The 15,075-nt window shown below is 35.8% G+C and overlaps 2 protein-coding genes across 3 annotated transcripts; both read right to left on the reverse strand.

The window, feature by feature from the left end:
- Nucleotides 1–2,331: 2,331 nt before the first annotated feature.
- Nucleotides 2,332–6,223, reverse strand: LOC306866211 (uncharacterized protein). Of its 2 annotated transcripts, none has more exons than XM_079411304.1 (4): nucleotides 6,120–6,223; nucleotides 4,957–5,145; nucleotides 4,491–4,889; nucleotides 2,332–3,496 (listed from the first exon to the last, which is right to left on the reverse strand). In XM_079411304.1, exons 2-4 carry the CDS (start codon nucleotides 5,138–5,140, stop codon nucleotides 3,453–3,455), a joined length of 627 nt encoding a protein of 208 aa, XP_079267430.1. In that variant the 5' UTR covers nucleotides 5,141–5,145; nucleotides 6,120–6,223; the 3' UTR covers nucleotides 2,332–3,452. The 2 variants fall into 2 exon arrangements, with proteins under 2 accessions (XP_079267430.1, XP_079267431.1); XM_079411305.1 differs by having other exon boundaries at nucleotides 4,957–5,141; nucleotides 6,120–6,174.
- On the reverse strand, nucleotides 5,173–12,973 carry LOC306866210 (17S U2 SnRNP complex component HTATSF1-like). Its single transcript, XM_079411303.1, has 10 exons — nucleotides 12,896–12,973; nucleotides 11,249–11,413; nucleotides 10,913–11,129; nucleotides 10,782–10,829; nucleotides 10,428–10,582; nucleotides 9,443–9,606; nucleotides 9,208–9,304; nucleotides 7,502–7,591; nucleotides 7,251–7,388; nucleotides 5,173–6,937 (listed from the first exon to the last, which is right to left on the reverse strand). The coding sequence occupies exons 2-10, from the start codon at nucleotides 11,411–11,413 to the stop codon at nucleotides 6,659–6,661; spliced, it is 1,353 nt and encodes a 450-aa protein (XP_079267429.1). The 5' UTR covers nucleotides 12,896–12,973; the 3' UTR covers nucleotides 5,173–6,658.
- Nucleotides 12,974–15,075: the final 2,102 nt, after the last annotated feature.

The raw sequence follows: 15,075 nt of genomic DNA on the forward strand, positions 1-15,075 counted from the left end.
TTCAGCGCTCTGTTCACATCTCCTCATTTTGGATATGAATAAAATGCCAGGTCAGGCATTGGTCATCTTTTCTTTTTGATTTAAATCTAGATTTATTCACACCGGCCCCTGAAAACCTCAATGTGAGTGCACTTGCCTGAAAAAGTGCGGGCGACAAATTTACGTTTTATTAAAAGTGGTGGGACATGTCCCACACGTATTCTACTGTACACCCATGTATACTGGTAAGATACTAGTAACTATTGGAATATTTAATTTAAGACAGTGAAACTAAAACAGATATTAGTCAATATTGTATTTTATTAAAAAAATTACAATTATTAATGTAAAAGTAGTTATTAGTTAAATGAATTAAAATGAAAATGGCTTGCCACAATACCCATACACCATTTAATGAGGTGGAGGGTCTTTTGGTATCTGTCTAATGAGGAACTATTAATAAAAACTGACATATGAGAATGTCTCACACATCTACAGAGGATTCAGGAAATATATGGCTTCAAAGTCCATTCTTTTGAGGAAAACTATTTGAACTGCTCTGGTTGTTTGCTGAATTAAACAGTTTAACATATATTACAGTAAAAGTAATGTAACATTTTGGCACCCTTCCATTTGGTTCTTCCTTTTAGTGTTAATGTTTTCACAATGCACATTGCCTGTTTAATTCAGCAATTAAATAACTGCAACAAAGTGAGTGTGCAGAGTTTCTCATGGTTGTTCCTCAAATTGCTGAATGTAACATGACAGATTTAGACTCAATGTGTCCCTGTTGTCCTCGTGTTTTGGCATCAACCTGATTTATTTACTTCACAAGAGAGCAGGAAAATTAGGGCAGATGGGAAAGAACTTAAAATGTGCATCAATAATCGAATAGTGAGCTTGCTGACTAGTTCTACCATCTGGTCCAGTATAATGTACTCCCTTTTGCAGTGATCTACGGATGAGAAGTGCATTCCACATTATTCAGTCAACCATAAAACTGACCCTGTATTTACTTTCTTTATCCAAGTTCCTGTGGATAGTTATAATTGCATTCTGGCCAGCACACTGAATATCCTGTTTCACTCAGACTTCAAGTGACGTCAAATTATGTAAGTAAAATTGATTAAGAAAGTCATTTAATGCTTATTTTAATCACTAAAAAATTACAAACTGAGCTCAGACAGAAGATTCTTGTAGTATGCTTGAGATTACTGCTAACAGTTTAACCGAATGAAAAGATCTTTTAATTTAGCTTTCATTTAAATCTTTATTAAACTGCTCTGAGAACATCTCAAATCTCATCTTCTCATTCCCAAATATACTCTAGGGATGTGAGAGGAAGATGGGAAAGAGAAAAGCATATGCAGATAGAACATGCAGCTGTCAGTGAGCTGGGGTTATGGCCTACTGATTGAAACCAAGAGATTTAAAAAGCCTCCAGTTCTTACAAGATTTCTCATTCTCAAGCATGTCACACTGCGGTGTATTTCTTATTGATTTTAATTTAGTTTCTGAATAGTAGTTACAAAAAAGCAATTAAATATTTCCTCAATTAACGCCTGGGAAGAATGGTACAACTCACTGAACACCGATATTTTGTGATAAAATGCCCTGTCATTCTATATCGTCACAGCAGAACCTGCCATTAAACAGCCTCTTATATGGTCTAATGATTTAATAATTAAATAACCGTTTAATATTATGTTAAAATTATGAATTAGCAAAAATTATATATATATATATATATATATATATATATATATAGGCCAACAAATATTGTACTTATTAAATTTATATTAAATAACTAATAAAAATAAAACATTTATATTTATTTAGTTGTAATTTAAAACACAGGACAACTTGAGTCTATCTAGTTTGTTTCTCAGTACATATGAAGCTATTAATATGCTGACCTAAGATAAATTATTTATCATTTTGCTTTAATTTTTAGAAAATTAGCAGAAGTTGCATTTAGTGGCTCTCTGTGTGTAGTTATGCCCCTTTAAGGTTTGTGGGCAGCCTGAGACTTTCTTCTCCTTAAGAGTGTCTCAAAGTGTTATAAGCAGTAATTTATGTTGAAATGTGGGAGTAAGAGAGCGTGAAAAGCCATCCTCACGTGCATGTTCATACCCCACATCCCCTGAATACATGCACAGTGGAGAGTGCTGTTGAAGCGAAGCATGTAGGAGGACACCTGTGGTGTGGGGATCTCATATATTTATAAATGACTGAGTGGGAGATGAATCCCCCTTTGGCACCGTTGCACAGCAGACACTGTCTCCCACTTCTGAACTTTTAAACAGAGGCACGTGACGTTAGTTTGCAGAGATGTGTGGGCAGTCTTGACGTACAGTTGAGTCTTCTTTAATGCAAATCAATGCTTTGAGCAGGAGATACAGAATGCAATTGACTTTTTATTTACATTTTTTTTTATTGACTTTAAAAATCTGAATTAAAAAAGCTGAAAGCTAAATCCAACATACCAATTAACAACAAGCGGTCAAGGAGGTGAAATCAAAATTCTAAAAATGTAATTAATATGAAGTGTAAATGAAAAACAAAAAGAAAGATTAAAATTTATAACTGCAAACTTGCTGAAAATCAAATGCCTAGATGTGTAAAGTATATACAAATGGACAATTTTCATGTAGGATTTATTTAAAAAAAGGGGTCACCTGTCTATTCAAACTGAAAATAGACAACTGTATACTATTCTTGAAAATAACTGAAGAATCATACTCGTACATCAAAAGTGAGGGCTTGTGACAGGGAAATTAATCACTGCTTGAGGGAAAATGTGTTAAGCAGGTTTTGCAAACAGGTTTGTAAAGTTGGGTTTCAAAGAAATGTATTTTTGGTTTGCTAATGTCAGATTAGCTTTACTTGGCCTTCTGTGTAACCTGATCTAGAGAGTCGGCATGCTTGTTGTTGAGGTTTTGAAGGATTTTTTCATCCCTCGAGGTATGAGGAACTTTTCAGAGAGAACGTTTCATATTGTTGAAACTTTTCATATTTTCATAAAGCAAAAACAAATTATAAAAATTTTTTTTGTTTGACAATGTAATATAGTTTTTGCATTACGAAAATTAAGGTCTATAGTAATAATATCACACTTCAAAACACAATACTACACAAAGAAAGTTTGGTTAAACTATTATTGTATTACAAACCACATAAATAGATGCTACATCCTCATTCACCCATTAAACAGCTCATAGAAGTGAACTCTTTCCAATCAGGTATTCTCACTTATGTCATACTACAAGATAGCTTATGCACATGCTCACGGCTAAATCAAGCAATTAACTGCCATTCATCACTGAGGAATGTCTGACACCATGAATATAATGGTTTGAGTCACTCTTCCAGATGTCCGAAAACCACAGCATTCTTAAACTTACATAATAATGCAAACACAAACAGTCTTGTGCTGAAAATATATTTTCGACATAGAGCCAGAAATTCCTTCTTTAATACCAGTACAAATCCTTACTGATTTCTGTCACAGGTACACCTGAAAAACACAAGATGATCACAAACAAATAATTTATCAGCACCTAACCAAACACTGCATTCCGAATATGCATACTTCCCTACTATATGTAGGCGAAACAGAATGTGTATGTGAAACGAACAGAATGTCCCATTTCACAGTCTTCATAAAACAATTAGAAAAAACGTATCTGGATGACTTACGATTACTTGACTTAAAGGGATAGTTCACCCACAAATGCAAATTCTGTCATCATTTACTCTCCCTCAAGTAGAGGTGGAACGTCCAGGGATCAGAAAGTCAAAGTCCTTCCATATGTTTAATCCACTCATGAACTCAGCCAGCTGATTTCACTCATTAGTTCTACACCTCCTGACTGAAAAACTGTGCTAATTAGCAAATCCAGTTGATTGGAACAAAATACTGAGGAGGACTTTTACTTTTTGAACCTTGACTTTCCAGGTTTTTCCAAACCTTACTTCTGCTGAACACGGAAGATGATATTTTGAAAAATGTGGGTAACCAAACAGTTTTTGGTCCCCATTGACTTTTATAGTTTTTTTTGTTCCATACTATGGGGGAGTCAATGGGGACCAGCATTTGGTTAACCACATTCTTCAAAGTATGTTCTTTTATGATCAATCAAAAAGAAACTCATACCGCTTTGGAACAACTTGAGGGTGAGTAAATGATAACAGAATTTTCATTTTTTGGGTGAACTATCCCTCTAAATAGATGACTTAATATTAAATAAACACTTTTTTTAACTGTTTAAACTGTTTACTGTTTTTTTAAGCATTTAGCAGTTGTCAATGGCAATACTGTTTATCACATCATTAACTTTACATGTCTCCCGTATCACACCGCAGACTCAGCGCTCTCTTGTTTCAAACCCCTTCAGGATAATAGTCTGATCCCCTTTTCTTGATTTATTATTCTTTACTGAACAACTGATTTCCTGTGCACCTGCATTAAATACATTTGTGTGCAAAGTTAGCAGCAATGGCATAAATACCTGAATCTAGGCCGATCCTGCTTCCATCCTTAAAGGCCGTCCCTGAATTCCACTCCGGTCTGGTTTCTGATTTTGAGAAGGGCGAAATCACGATGCCCCCTGTTGGCCGATCCATTTGTAACAGGTTCAGGTAAGAGCTGGCACTGCTCTCAGCAGCCATGGGCTGTTGGTAGAGTATTTGAGGCAGTTCGAAGGCTGTGCCTTGTCTGGGTGGACATTGCCAGAGGGACGAGGAGGAGGAGGAGGATGATGATGACAGTACTGAAGGATTCACAATAACTCCCTGGGATAGAGGTGGAGGTTCCATGGTTGTTAACTGGGCCAGCTTTGAGGAGCCGGACGAGTGTGTGGACTTAGACCATGTCAGACCAGAAGAAGCCCATGATGATGAGGGAACACCTGGGATAAGAAACGCATTAGTTAGTTAGTTATATACAGATAGATAGATAGATGCACATTAACGCACCAGATTTGGGAATCCTATTGCTGTCCTTGGCTTTAGTACTGAGGTCTTTTGGTGTGGTTGCTTTATTCAGGGCACGGAAGAAGTGCTCATCCACTGCAGTGTTGATGTCGCCTTGATAGTATGTAAAGAGCTGTGGAGGATCTTTACTTTCCTCTAAGTGCTTGAACACTCTGTCCGTCATCATCCTGACTTAGGAATACAACATAGGTTATTTTTACATTTTGTCTTTATTCTCGCTCATATTTTACATTGAAAAGCAATTTACTATCCTATACATAAAAAAAAAAAAAAAAATAGGAAACACTATAACACAATTCTTGGAAGGAGTGATCTTTCTAAGGACATGAAAGATTTCTTATTAACACTTTATCTTACATCATTAACCATAATACAATGACTTTCTGCGAGACACTAAACAATTAAATGTATATAAATAATCGGCATTACATTTTTTTCAAGCATTTGTAATTTCACAACCTTGACTAAAAAGATTGTAATGTTAAACTGTAAAAACGTTGGTTTTCGCAAATATTAAGCAACACAACTGTTTTAAACATTAATAACAATGTTTCTTAAGCACCAAATCTGCATATTAGAATAATTTCTGAAGTGACACTGCAGATTTGAGAAATAACTGCTGAAAATTCACAGGAATAATCTACATTTTGAAATATATTACAATAGAAAACTCTTATTTTAAATTGTATTATGTATTTCACAATACTCGTAGCCTTGGTGAGCATAAAAGACTTCTCTCAGCAACATTAAACAAATCCAACCAACTCAAAAGATCAAAAGTAAGTGTATACTATTTCTGAACATAGCTTGAGATGGCAGTGCAGTTTATTAATATTTAAACATTTATTCGATAGAATATTTAAACCTTACCCAACACAAATGCTTAAAATAAAAATCTTATCAAACTATTAAAAACTGGCTATACAAAATCCTTGAGGAAAACTAAATTATAATTCATAGAAATAAGCTCTTATTAATTATAGAAATATACATACAACATAAAAAAGTAAAAAAAAAATCAAATCTACATTTCTAAAGGGAAACAAGTTGTACTGTGCCTACGTCTACTTCAAGCACTCCTTTCTCAAATTGAAACAGGACTTAAATTTTTTTCACAAAAACATTTAAAACCCCAAACTGCTTACCAAACTGAATCCAGCCAACATCCAGCCACCGATCATACTAAAACAAAACGAATGTGATACTACATGCAGGAGGTGCTCTTCTTTACATGTGCACTGAAGAATGCACCCGAGCAAGTTGAACAAGGTCTCTCAGATAAAACCCACAGCTGTCATTAGGCTTACATGGAACTACACTTAAGGAAACTGCTTGTTTTTTCTGTTCCCATATAAACCAAAGATCTAGTTAGTGAGTGACGTTACTAATAAACATCTTTTTCATGAAAGCAAGAAACAATGACGAGGTCACAAAATGTTTTTTACTATAAAACTATTAACAGACGTTGAAATTAATTCAATGACACACATTAGCATAAAGGAGGGGGTGGGGTGGGGGAAATCACACAAATGACTGTTTACAGTCAAATTTCAATTACTGTCCATATTTTCATATGGTGAAATGCAGACATGTCATGAAATAAACAATTAAAATGAAACACAGTAAATTAGTGTGAAGATATTTTAGCAAGAGACATTAATCAAGTCTTCTTTTCTCTACACATCTACGCATCCTCATTATCACTTCCTGCTAAACTGCTGTCAGTTGACGCTACTCCTCCTTCCTCATCCTCCTTCTCTTCTTTCCCCTCCTGTGGTTTTGCGGTGCTTTCGTTCTCATGTTCCTCCTGTCGAGTCTGTTCTGCTGCTGCTTGTGTGCTGGAATTTTGTTGTTCAGCTGCTTTTGAAGGGTCCGCTTTAGCTTCGGCAGATGCTCTCTCGTCACCCAGAAAAGAACCCCAGGCTTTCAGTCTCTCTTCTCGCTCTCTTGAGGTTTCCTCAACCTGGGTGACCAGAACCGAAATGTAATGTTGTAAATGTTGTTGTGAGTGTCTGTCTTGCATGTCTTTGTTTACTCAAAATGTAATAATTTTCCTTTTCTGATGACATCTTTAGACTATTGGATAGTGTTAAACAACAGCCAAATAGTTATTTAGGGACCTAAATAACCTAAATTACATGATTCAGCAAATTCCTATTGATAAACTAATGTCCCTCTCTACATTTTCTCTCTTCAAACATTTTGTTTCACTCAGAAAACGAAGTAAAATGGATTGCAAACAGCAATGATGGCTTTAAATAGGCCAAGTATTTTACCTGGTAGTCAGTTACACCATCCCACAGCTGTGCTGATAGTTTCCTCCCACCAAACCAGCGTCCATTCAGAGCCATCTGACACATGTCCGCATTTTCAGGTTCTTTAAAAGCCACGGATGCCACTCCATCAGGGTGCCTCTGATTTCCATGGAAAAAGCAAAGAGTACAGTGTTAGAGAGACATTTGAATGGTCGCTGATTTCAAATACAATCAAGTTGTATTATAATAATTGTGGACAGGAGAGGACTTACATCAAAGATGACGACCTTCTTCACTTGCCCAAATTTCTCACATTCTGTCCGTAGATCATCTCTGTACTCATTCAGAACCAAAGGATCCTCCTACATGAGACATAGGGTGTGCAGCTCTTTAAAACATTGTCAATAAAAACACATTTGACTTAATTTATATTGCTCTTTAAAAAAATAAATAAAATAAACTGGTAACACTTTAGTATAGGGACCAATTCTGACTATTAACTAGCTACTTATTAATATGCCTATTATTAACATATTGGCTGTTTATTAGTACTTATAAAAGCATATTTTCTGCATGACTACATCCCCAATCCTACCCAACACCTAAACTTAACAACTACCTTACTAACTTTTCATAAGCATCAGATCAGGAGTTTATTGAGACAAAAATCGTAGTTAATGATTTGTTAGTAGCAAGAATTGGACATTAAAATAAAGTGTGACCCAAAGGCTCATGGTTAATCGACTGAAATTAACTATAAATTGTATATAAACTGGTACTAAAAGTAAATAAACATAAAAAAAAAAAAAAAATAATTAAATGGATGAGTTTGGACTGATTTCTGAATGTCCAGAGTGTGCCGAGTTGAAACCTAGAACTAACTTTGAAGAAGCTGTAATATAATATGGATAGGGTTAGTTTAATATTTGTGGTCAATTTCAATACTTCCATTTGCTATTATTCTAACATGCAGAAATAGGTGTGGCCAAAGGTTTAATTGGCAGTGTACATTATTGTTTAAAGGGCTGGTAAGGTTTTTAAAGTCTCTTTTGCTCACCAAGGCTGCATTTATTTGATCAAAAATATAGCAAATACTATAAAAACAGTAACATTGTGAAATATTATTACAATTTGAATCATTATTTGAAGTCTTTAGTGTCACATGATCTGTCAGAAATCATTCTAATACGCTGATTTACTGCTCAAGAAACATCTCTTATTACCAATGCTTAAAAAAAGTTGTGCTGCTTCATATTTTTGCTGAAACCATAAACATTTTCTCAAATTCTTTGACGTATAGAAACAGCATTTAATTGCCGAGTTGAGTTTGATTGAGTCTCTGTCAATTTAAAATATCAAATTCGTAAAAATAAACTTTACTGATTCCAGACATTTTAACGATAGTGCGTATGTAGTTTGTCTCACACTTAAATAATTTATAATTGAGGCCTATATTATATACAGTTGCGTCACATACATAGTTTTAGTAAGATACTTAAATTTAGTAATTTAAGTATCAGTGTCATTCATTAAGCACAATTAATAGTCACAGAAATCATGACGATGTGTGAACTGCAGATCCACACCTGCATTCCTGTTATCATCTGACCCTTTAGGTTGCACCTACTTCAAGAATGCAGACAGACCAGCTGTGAGATGTTCATCGCTGCTACAGAGAAACTAAACAATGGCGTAGCTCTAAACTGTTGCTAATCAAGAGCATTACTGTAATTAACTTCATACATCTTAAATACCAGTACAAGGCTGAAGATATTCTGAGCTGTAAAAATTAATTTTGTAGGTCTGGTTTCAGCTGCAGCAAAAGATATTTGACAAAAGCTCTCTCAGAAGACACTTTTTTTTATGCAGACGGCATTCAATGTAAAGTGTTGCCAACAAAATGTTCTATTCGCTAACATCTGTAGTATGTTCCAGTGTGTTTGTGGGTGTGTCAGCATGTTTTGTGATTAACTCTTGCCTCAAAGTCACTGGGATGAAACATGTTTTGGATGATGACGACTTTTTCATGCCTTTTTCGAGCTTCCCCAGATTTTTCCGGTCTCCAGTCCAGCTGCCTGTTAATCATAAATTACAAAAATATCAGTCACAGCTATAGCAACACAAAAAATATGCTGATCAGACAGAGCATTGTTGCACAATGCGTCCAAATCAACTATATAGAGCCGCAGGAGTGAGTCTGAACAGGTTCTTGCTTTTGTTGCTGCTGGAGCCTTTTACGGTATTCTTTGTTCTTTTTCTTCTTCTTGCTGGCATCATATTGTCCTTTGAGCTCGAATCGCGCTGCCTCCACATGCAGTTGGTAGCCCCGAATCTCTGTCTCATCCAAAAGCCGCACGGCAAGAGCTACAGACTCTTTCTGCAAGGAATTATAAAATAATAAAAACATTTGTCAACAAAATATAGAAACATGTAAACAGTGTTAAAGTGCTTACAATGTTAATTTAAAATACAGCTTGAAAAAAAAAAGAAAAAAAAGTTGCAACTAACTAAAATGTTACAATTAAAAATAAAGCTAAATAGAAGTTTATGCATGCATACATACATATACATACACACACACACACACACCATATATTATATACACACACACACACACACACAAATAAAAACAAGAAAAGCAAGCACATAAAATTACTAAAACAAACTAAATTTACAATGGACATAAATATCTAATTCAAAATAGAAATTTTTTAACAGTATATAAATAATAGTCAATTATCACTGAATGCAAAGTAAATGTTTTTATTTTACACATGTATATACAGTTTCTATATAATATCTATAACTTTCATGTGTTCTGGTCATTTTTCTTTTTCCTGAAAATGCTAGTTAAATGTTATCAAATTGGACTAAAACTTACTGACTTTGCTCACACAGGGTATAACAACTTTTGTCACCGTGTTACATTTGTGGCCAGCCTGTCAGTTTCTTTTTATGCAGTTATGCAACTTCTTTTCTTTCAATTAGCACATATTTTCCATTTCTTTTTGGAGCTGACTGATTGTAGACCTCTGAGCTTATACATCTTTTTTATTATAAAACACATATAATGCTCTTTTACTCAACTAAGATGCATAAGCACAGATCAATGAGGCCTACAATCAATCAATTTCATTCAAGATTTTCAGCACAGCACAAGAAATAAATAAACTTGATTGCAGAATTACAATGACCAACCTTCAGGTAGCAGCAAAGTCCATCTCCTTTTTGGTTTCCGTCCTTGTCCTTGTAGAGCTTGATTTTATACTCTTCTGTGATAGGATCACGCATGATAATTCCCCATTTGGACATGACCTCCACAAACTCATCAGGAGTTATGTCTGGAGGAAGACCTAGAAGAAACACACATTCACTAAAATACATTTTGTGAGCCTAACTTTGTCAGCTCTTATTTAACCAGCCATGTTATTTAAAAACCAGCAAATGACCACTAGAGGGAATCACACCAGTATTTACAACATGATACCAACTTCATATCAAAACGATAAACATAGTAATCTACTGCAATCTAAAAATTTGGAAATTATTTACCTGTCACATAAACATTGGTGTTTTTGTCCTTTTCAACTTCAAACCATCCTGTAAAACACAACACACAATGTTTATTTGTTAATATTATTACAATACTTGTATATAAAAAAAGTTAATGAATAACTTCTAACCTGGATCTGCTTTCCTCTTCTCTCCTTTCTGAGCTCCATCCCCAGTTTTTTCCTGGTTTGAGCTCTCCTCCAGCTTCTTGGGTTCTTCTGGTTTCTTGGGCCCCTCTGGTTTGGCAGGGAGAAATTCGGTGACAGGAACTGCAACACTTGGATCAGGAGCCCCTTCCTCATTGAATCCATAGTTAGCTTGATATGCTGCAATGAAATCATCATTTACCTAAAAAGAAACAAATAACAAGTGAACTTTAATGCAGATATTATTGTGAAATAGCTCTGACTGGGTTGTGACAACAGAATTATTGAGTAAATGTAGTATTTTGTTTGGTAAGGAGAGACCTTTGGAAACCATGCTCTCTTTTCATTGTCCCAGTCATACACAGTGCCGTCTTCAGGGTCGACATACGTGTGTGGATCTTCTCCACCCTCTCGCCTCTGTTCATACAGCTGCTGCAAGCGGAGCTGCTCATGGAACTCTTTATTACCGTCTGAGTCCCCGCTCATCTACAGAAACCAAGATAAGACAGACACTTCATGCAAAAAATCATGAGCTTTGCAGACACAAGACACTATATTTAAAACACACACACACATACACTAATATATATATATATATATATACACGCGCTATATATATATAGCGCGTGTGTGTGTGTGTATATATATATATATTAGTGTATGTGTGTGTGTTCTGACTGATATATATATATATATATATATATATATATATATATATATATATATATATATATACACACACACACACACCCCCTGACAAAAGTCTTGTCGCCTATCCAAGTTGTAGTATTTGTCACAGGTGACGCTCTAATCTGTGATTGGTTGAATCCTTTAAAGATGTGACAAGACTTTTGTCTAAGCAAAGTCTGACCTTTCTGTCCTAATTAAATAATTAAACATCAAGGCATGATAAGATTTTATTTAGGTAAAATAAGCATAATCTTTGCCGTTCATATAAGACACTTCTGATTCCAAATGATCAACTAGAAGTCAAGTTATTATTTGTTATTCCTACAACTTGGATAGGCGACAAGACTTTTGTCAGGGGGTGTATATTATTGTATGTGTGTGTGTTCTGACTGTGTGTATAATATATAATATGCAGTCATGCAGTGTGTAAGGTCCTGTCGCCGATCCATCATGCAATGTGAACACAGCAGCGAGTTTATTTCTTATAGCCTATAAAAGCCTTTAATGTGATGAAAAAGAAAAATGCAATAAATCTTTTGTCCTTTATAGAAGAATATTTACAGAAAAAACCCTAGCCCCTTCTTCATCTAGCCTAAGTTACCTGTTCTGTATATTCGAATGCAAAAATGTAGGCACGTTGTTTATAAGTGGCTAATCGCTTTGTAAAATAAAATAAAAGTCCTCCCCGAACTTCCCGCTGCCCTGTATCTTGTTCTCATTGGCTGTGGTTCATTGCTGATTGTCAGTCAGAACTCATTCACACAGCATGAGTCTGAATCGCCGACAGCTCCAGATATTTCAGGGGCGTCGGCGGCTCCCTCAGATCGCGTCTTTGATGATTCACATTGCGTGATTGTCACTCGCGTGAACGAGCACCGATTTGCCTCCGATTTCGGGCATTTATCAAAACCTGTCGTCGAGTAAATAAAATCGGGCAGTGTGAAGTTGGCATTAGACAGGCTAAAAACTGTAAGAAACCAATAGACCACAGTGAAAATAAATGACTTGTGGGCGTTCAATACGAATTGCCGCTTCATTTAGCGCCTGTTATGAATTCTCAATGTTTTCAACCAAATCATCTTGATAGTTCTGATGATGAGAAAAACTGATGTGCACGGACCCATATCAATCCGCTTATGATCATGTGAAGAGTAAACACAGCTGCTTATTTAGAGCAACAGCGCTAACGTTACCTATATTTAATTTATGAGGTGAACAATAAGACCTTTACTCTGCTTTAACATTTTAATTAAAGAGTATATTAAAAAAAGAACCCACCGTTTCCAGTACTGAGGCACCCAAACCAACAAGTGTTGCACTTCCGGAGAACGTGCGAGTCCGCCGCTGTGCGTCTTCCGGAATGCAACCGTTGGCCGCACATGTGTAGTTCCTCTTTCTAAGGTCCCTTTAGCAGTACTAATAAGTCTGTTTTTCATTCAAATTCACTTTTTAGACTTGAAAAAATTATTTAGATTTATTTAAGATTTATTAAGGAAACGCGCTGATTATTTCACAAAAATGGCACATCTCCTCAGACAAATTACACATTTTTATACATCATTTAAATATTTAGTGTTGACACAGGAATAGGTGCATAGTAGTATAGTGACTCCCAATCAAGTCAGATTTATTTTTGTTTAAGGTTCAACATTCCTTTTCTTGATTATACAGTTATTTCATGAAACAATTTTAGGATAGCCTTATATGATCTGAGGAATCAGTTTTCTTCATGTTTATTCACAATTTTTTTAAAGAGCCAAGTGTCATTTTAAAATGGAAAGTTACCAGAATAATGTGTGCTTCAGTACAGAGCAACAAACAAACAGTCACTTTTATGTTGGATAGATATCTGTGTCAAATCCATTCTTCCATGGCCTTGAAGGAAACTCGAGCCCACTTGCTGTGGCAGGAGATGTATCGCAGGGAAGAACCATCAATCCTGCTCTGGCTCTTGGTATTACCAAACTGTTTTCATATACAAATCCTATCACAGAAAAAGGTAAGACAAGAAAACATAAAAAGATTTGAACATTATAGCATTACCAATTGATCATACTGATAAAGTCTTACCAAGGTCGGGTCTTGTGATAGTCATTTGATGTTGACTGGACTCAGAGGAAACTGTTGAACTCTGAGTTGAATTAGACTTGATGGATCTCACAGATGCGATGAAAGGAAAGTTATTTGGTGGACTGGGTTTGTGTTTGGGAACCACAGTTGCAGTTTGGCTCCATTCTGAAAACAATCAAGAAGTTAGCAATTGTGTTTTCCAAGATTGTTAAGGTTGTAAGAAATAATTTTATGCTTTACCAGAGTACTCCTGCAGCTTGAAAGCTCCACAACATAAATGTATTCTCCATTGCTTGCGTACATTTTCCTTCATGAGACAATGGAACACAAAAATAAAGAAACCTGGAAACAAATCACAATATATTAATGGACTGGATCCTAAAACTGAATCTAAATTAATTTTATGTGCTCTTTCTCACCTTGAAGGCTGTTCAGAATGGCGAACAGGTAGAGCAGGAACACTTTGACAGGACCCCAAGCGAGAAAAGCCACAGACCAGGTGAGACCCAATAAGAAGGTAAGGCTCGCCACAGCTCGCAGGTCTTTCAAGATCCCACTTTGGGTGCCGGCCGGTTGATTGACTTGCATGTTTCGGATCTGGATCAGAACCACTAAGAAGATGGAGCCATTGCACAGTAGTATGAAGGCTATGTAGCTCACTACTGACACGTAGAAAACCACATCATTTTGCACCCAGCAGCTGAAAAAGACATGGAATAATTCACTTTCATTCAACCTGATGGTAATGTAAAATTATTTCCTATCTGTAATGCTGCTCTGTCACGATTTTCATCAAAAATCAAATCATCCAACTTCACTAACAACATTTCCGAATCATCCAGTGTCGTTTGAGAATCAGTCATGGTGTTCATGCCATATGCATCTCTCTTTATAGCCACCACCAAGCCACATATAATAAGCGGAATCCCTGTACAAAGACATAATGGATGTTAAATAGAGATAAATGAATGAATTGAAAACATAAATCTGTCTCCAAATGTTTACATGAGCTTAAATGTCTCACCCCAGCCAAGCAGGCAGAATTTCAAGATGTATGAGGGCACATACACATTGAATACTTTGACCAAAGCAAAGTACATGTTCACAGCCCCCAAACCCATCCAGGTAAAGGAAGTCAGTAGGAAATAGTGTAAGGTCACGGCCACAGCCATGCACAGGCCATAGATGCCAAATGAAGAAATCCAGGAGTTCAGCAGGAACACCAGGTTCAGTCCCAGTAAAGCAAGAGACAGATTCAACAGAATTTTGGATGGGTAGTCTCTTCTTAACTTCCTATTAAGATGCAAAGCATCAAAGATTATGGCAAAGCAATATAACATGTAAAATGACTTATATAATGTACATTCTCTTGTAAATTTTGAATAGAT

Source organism: Barbus barbus (genome assembly GCF_936440315.1).
Source record: "Barbus barbus genome assembly, chromosome: 47".
Classification (NCBI taxonomy): Eukaryota; Metazoa; Chordata; class Actinopteri; order Cypriniformes; family Cyprinidae; genus Barbus; species Barbus barbus.

What these genes read in the sequence shown, in the direction of transcription:
- LOC306866210 (XM_079411303.1), bottom strand. Translation starts at nt 11,413, where the DNA reads ATGAGCGGGGACTCAGACGGTAATAAAGAGTTCCATGAGCAGCTCCGC. An exon ending in GAAGAGGAAAGCAGATCCAG is followed by an intron (nt 10,830 to 10,912) that starts GTTAGAAGTTAT and finishes TGTGTTTTACAG; the next exon opens with GATGGTTTGAAGTTGAAAAG. An exon ending in AGGCTCCAGCAGCAACAAAA is followed by an intron (nt 9,305 to 9,442) that starts GCAAGAACCTGT and finishes TATGATTAACAG; the next exon opens with GCAGCTGGACTGGAGACCGG.
- LOC306866211 (XM_079411304.1), bottom strand. Translation starts at nt 5,140, where the DNA reads ATGATGACGGACAGAGTGTTCAAGCACTTAGAGGAAAGTAAAGATCCT. An exon ending in CAATAGGATTCCCAAATCTG is followed by an intron (nt 4,890 to 4,956) that starts GTGCGTTAATGT and finishes TTCTTATCCCAG; the next exon opens with GTGTTCCCTCATCATCATGG. An exon ending in CAGGATCGGCCTAGATTCAG is followed by an intron (nt 3,497 to 4,490) that starts GTATTTATGCCA and finishes TGTGTTTTTCAG; the next exon opens with GTGTACCTGTGACAGAAATC.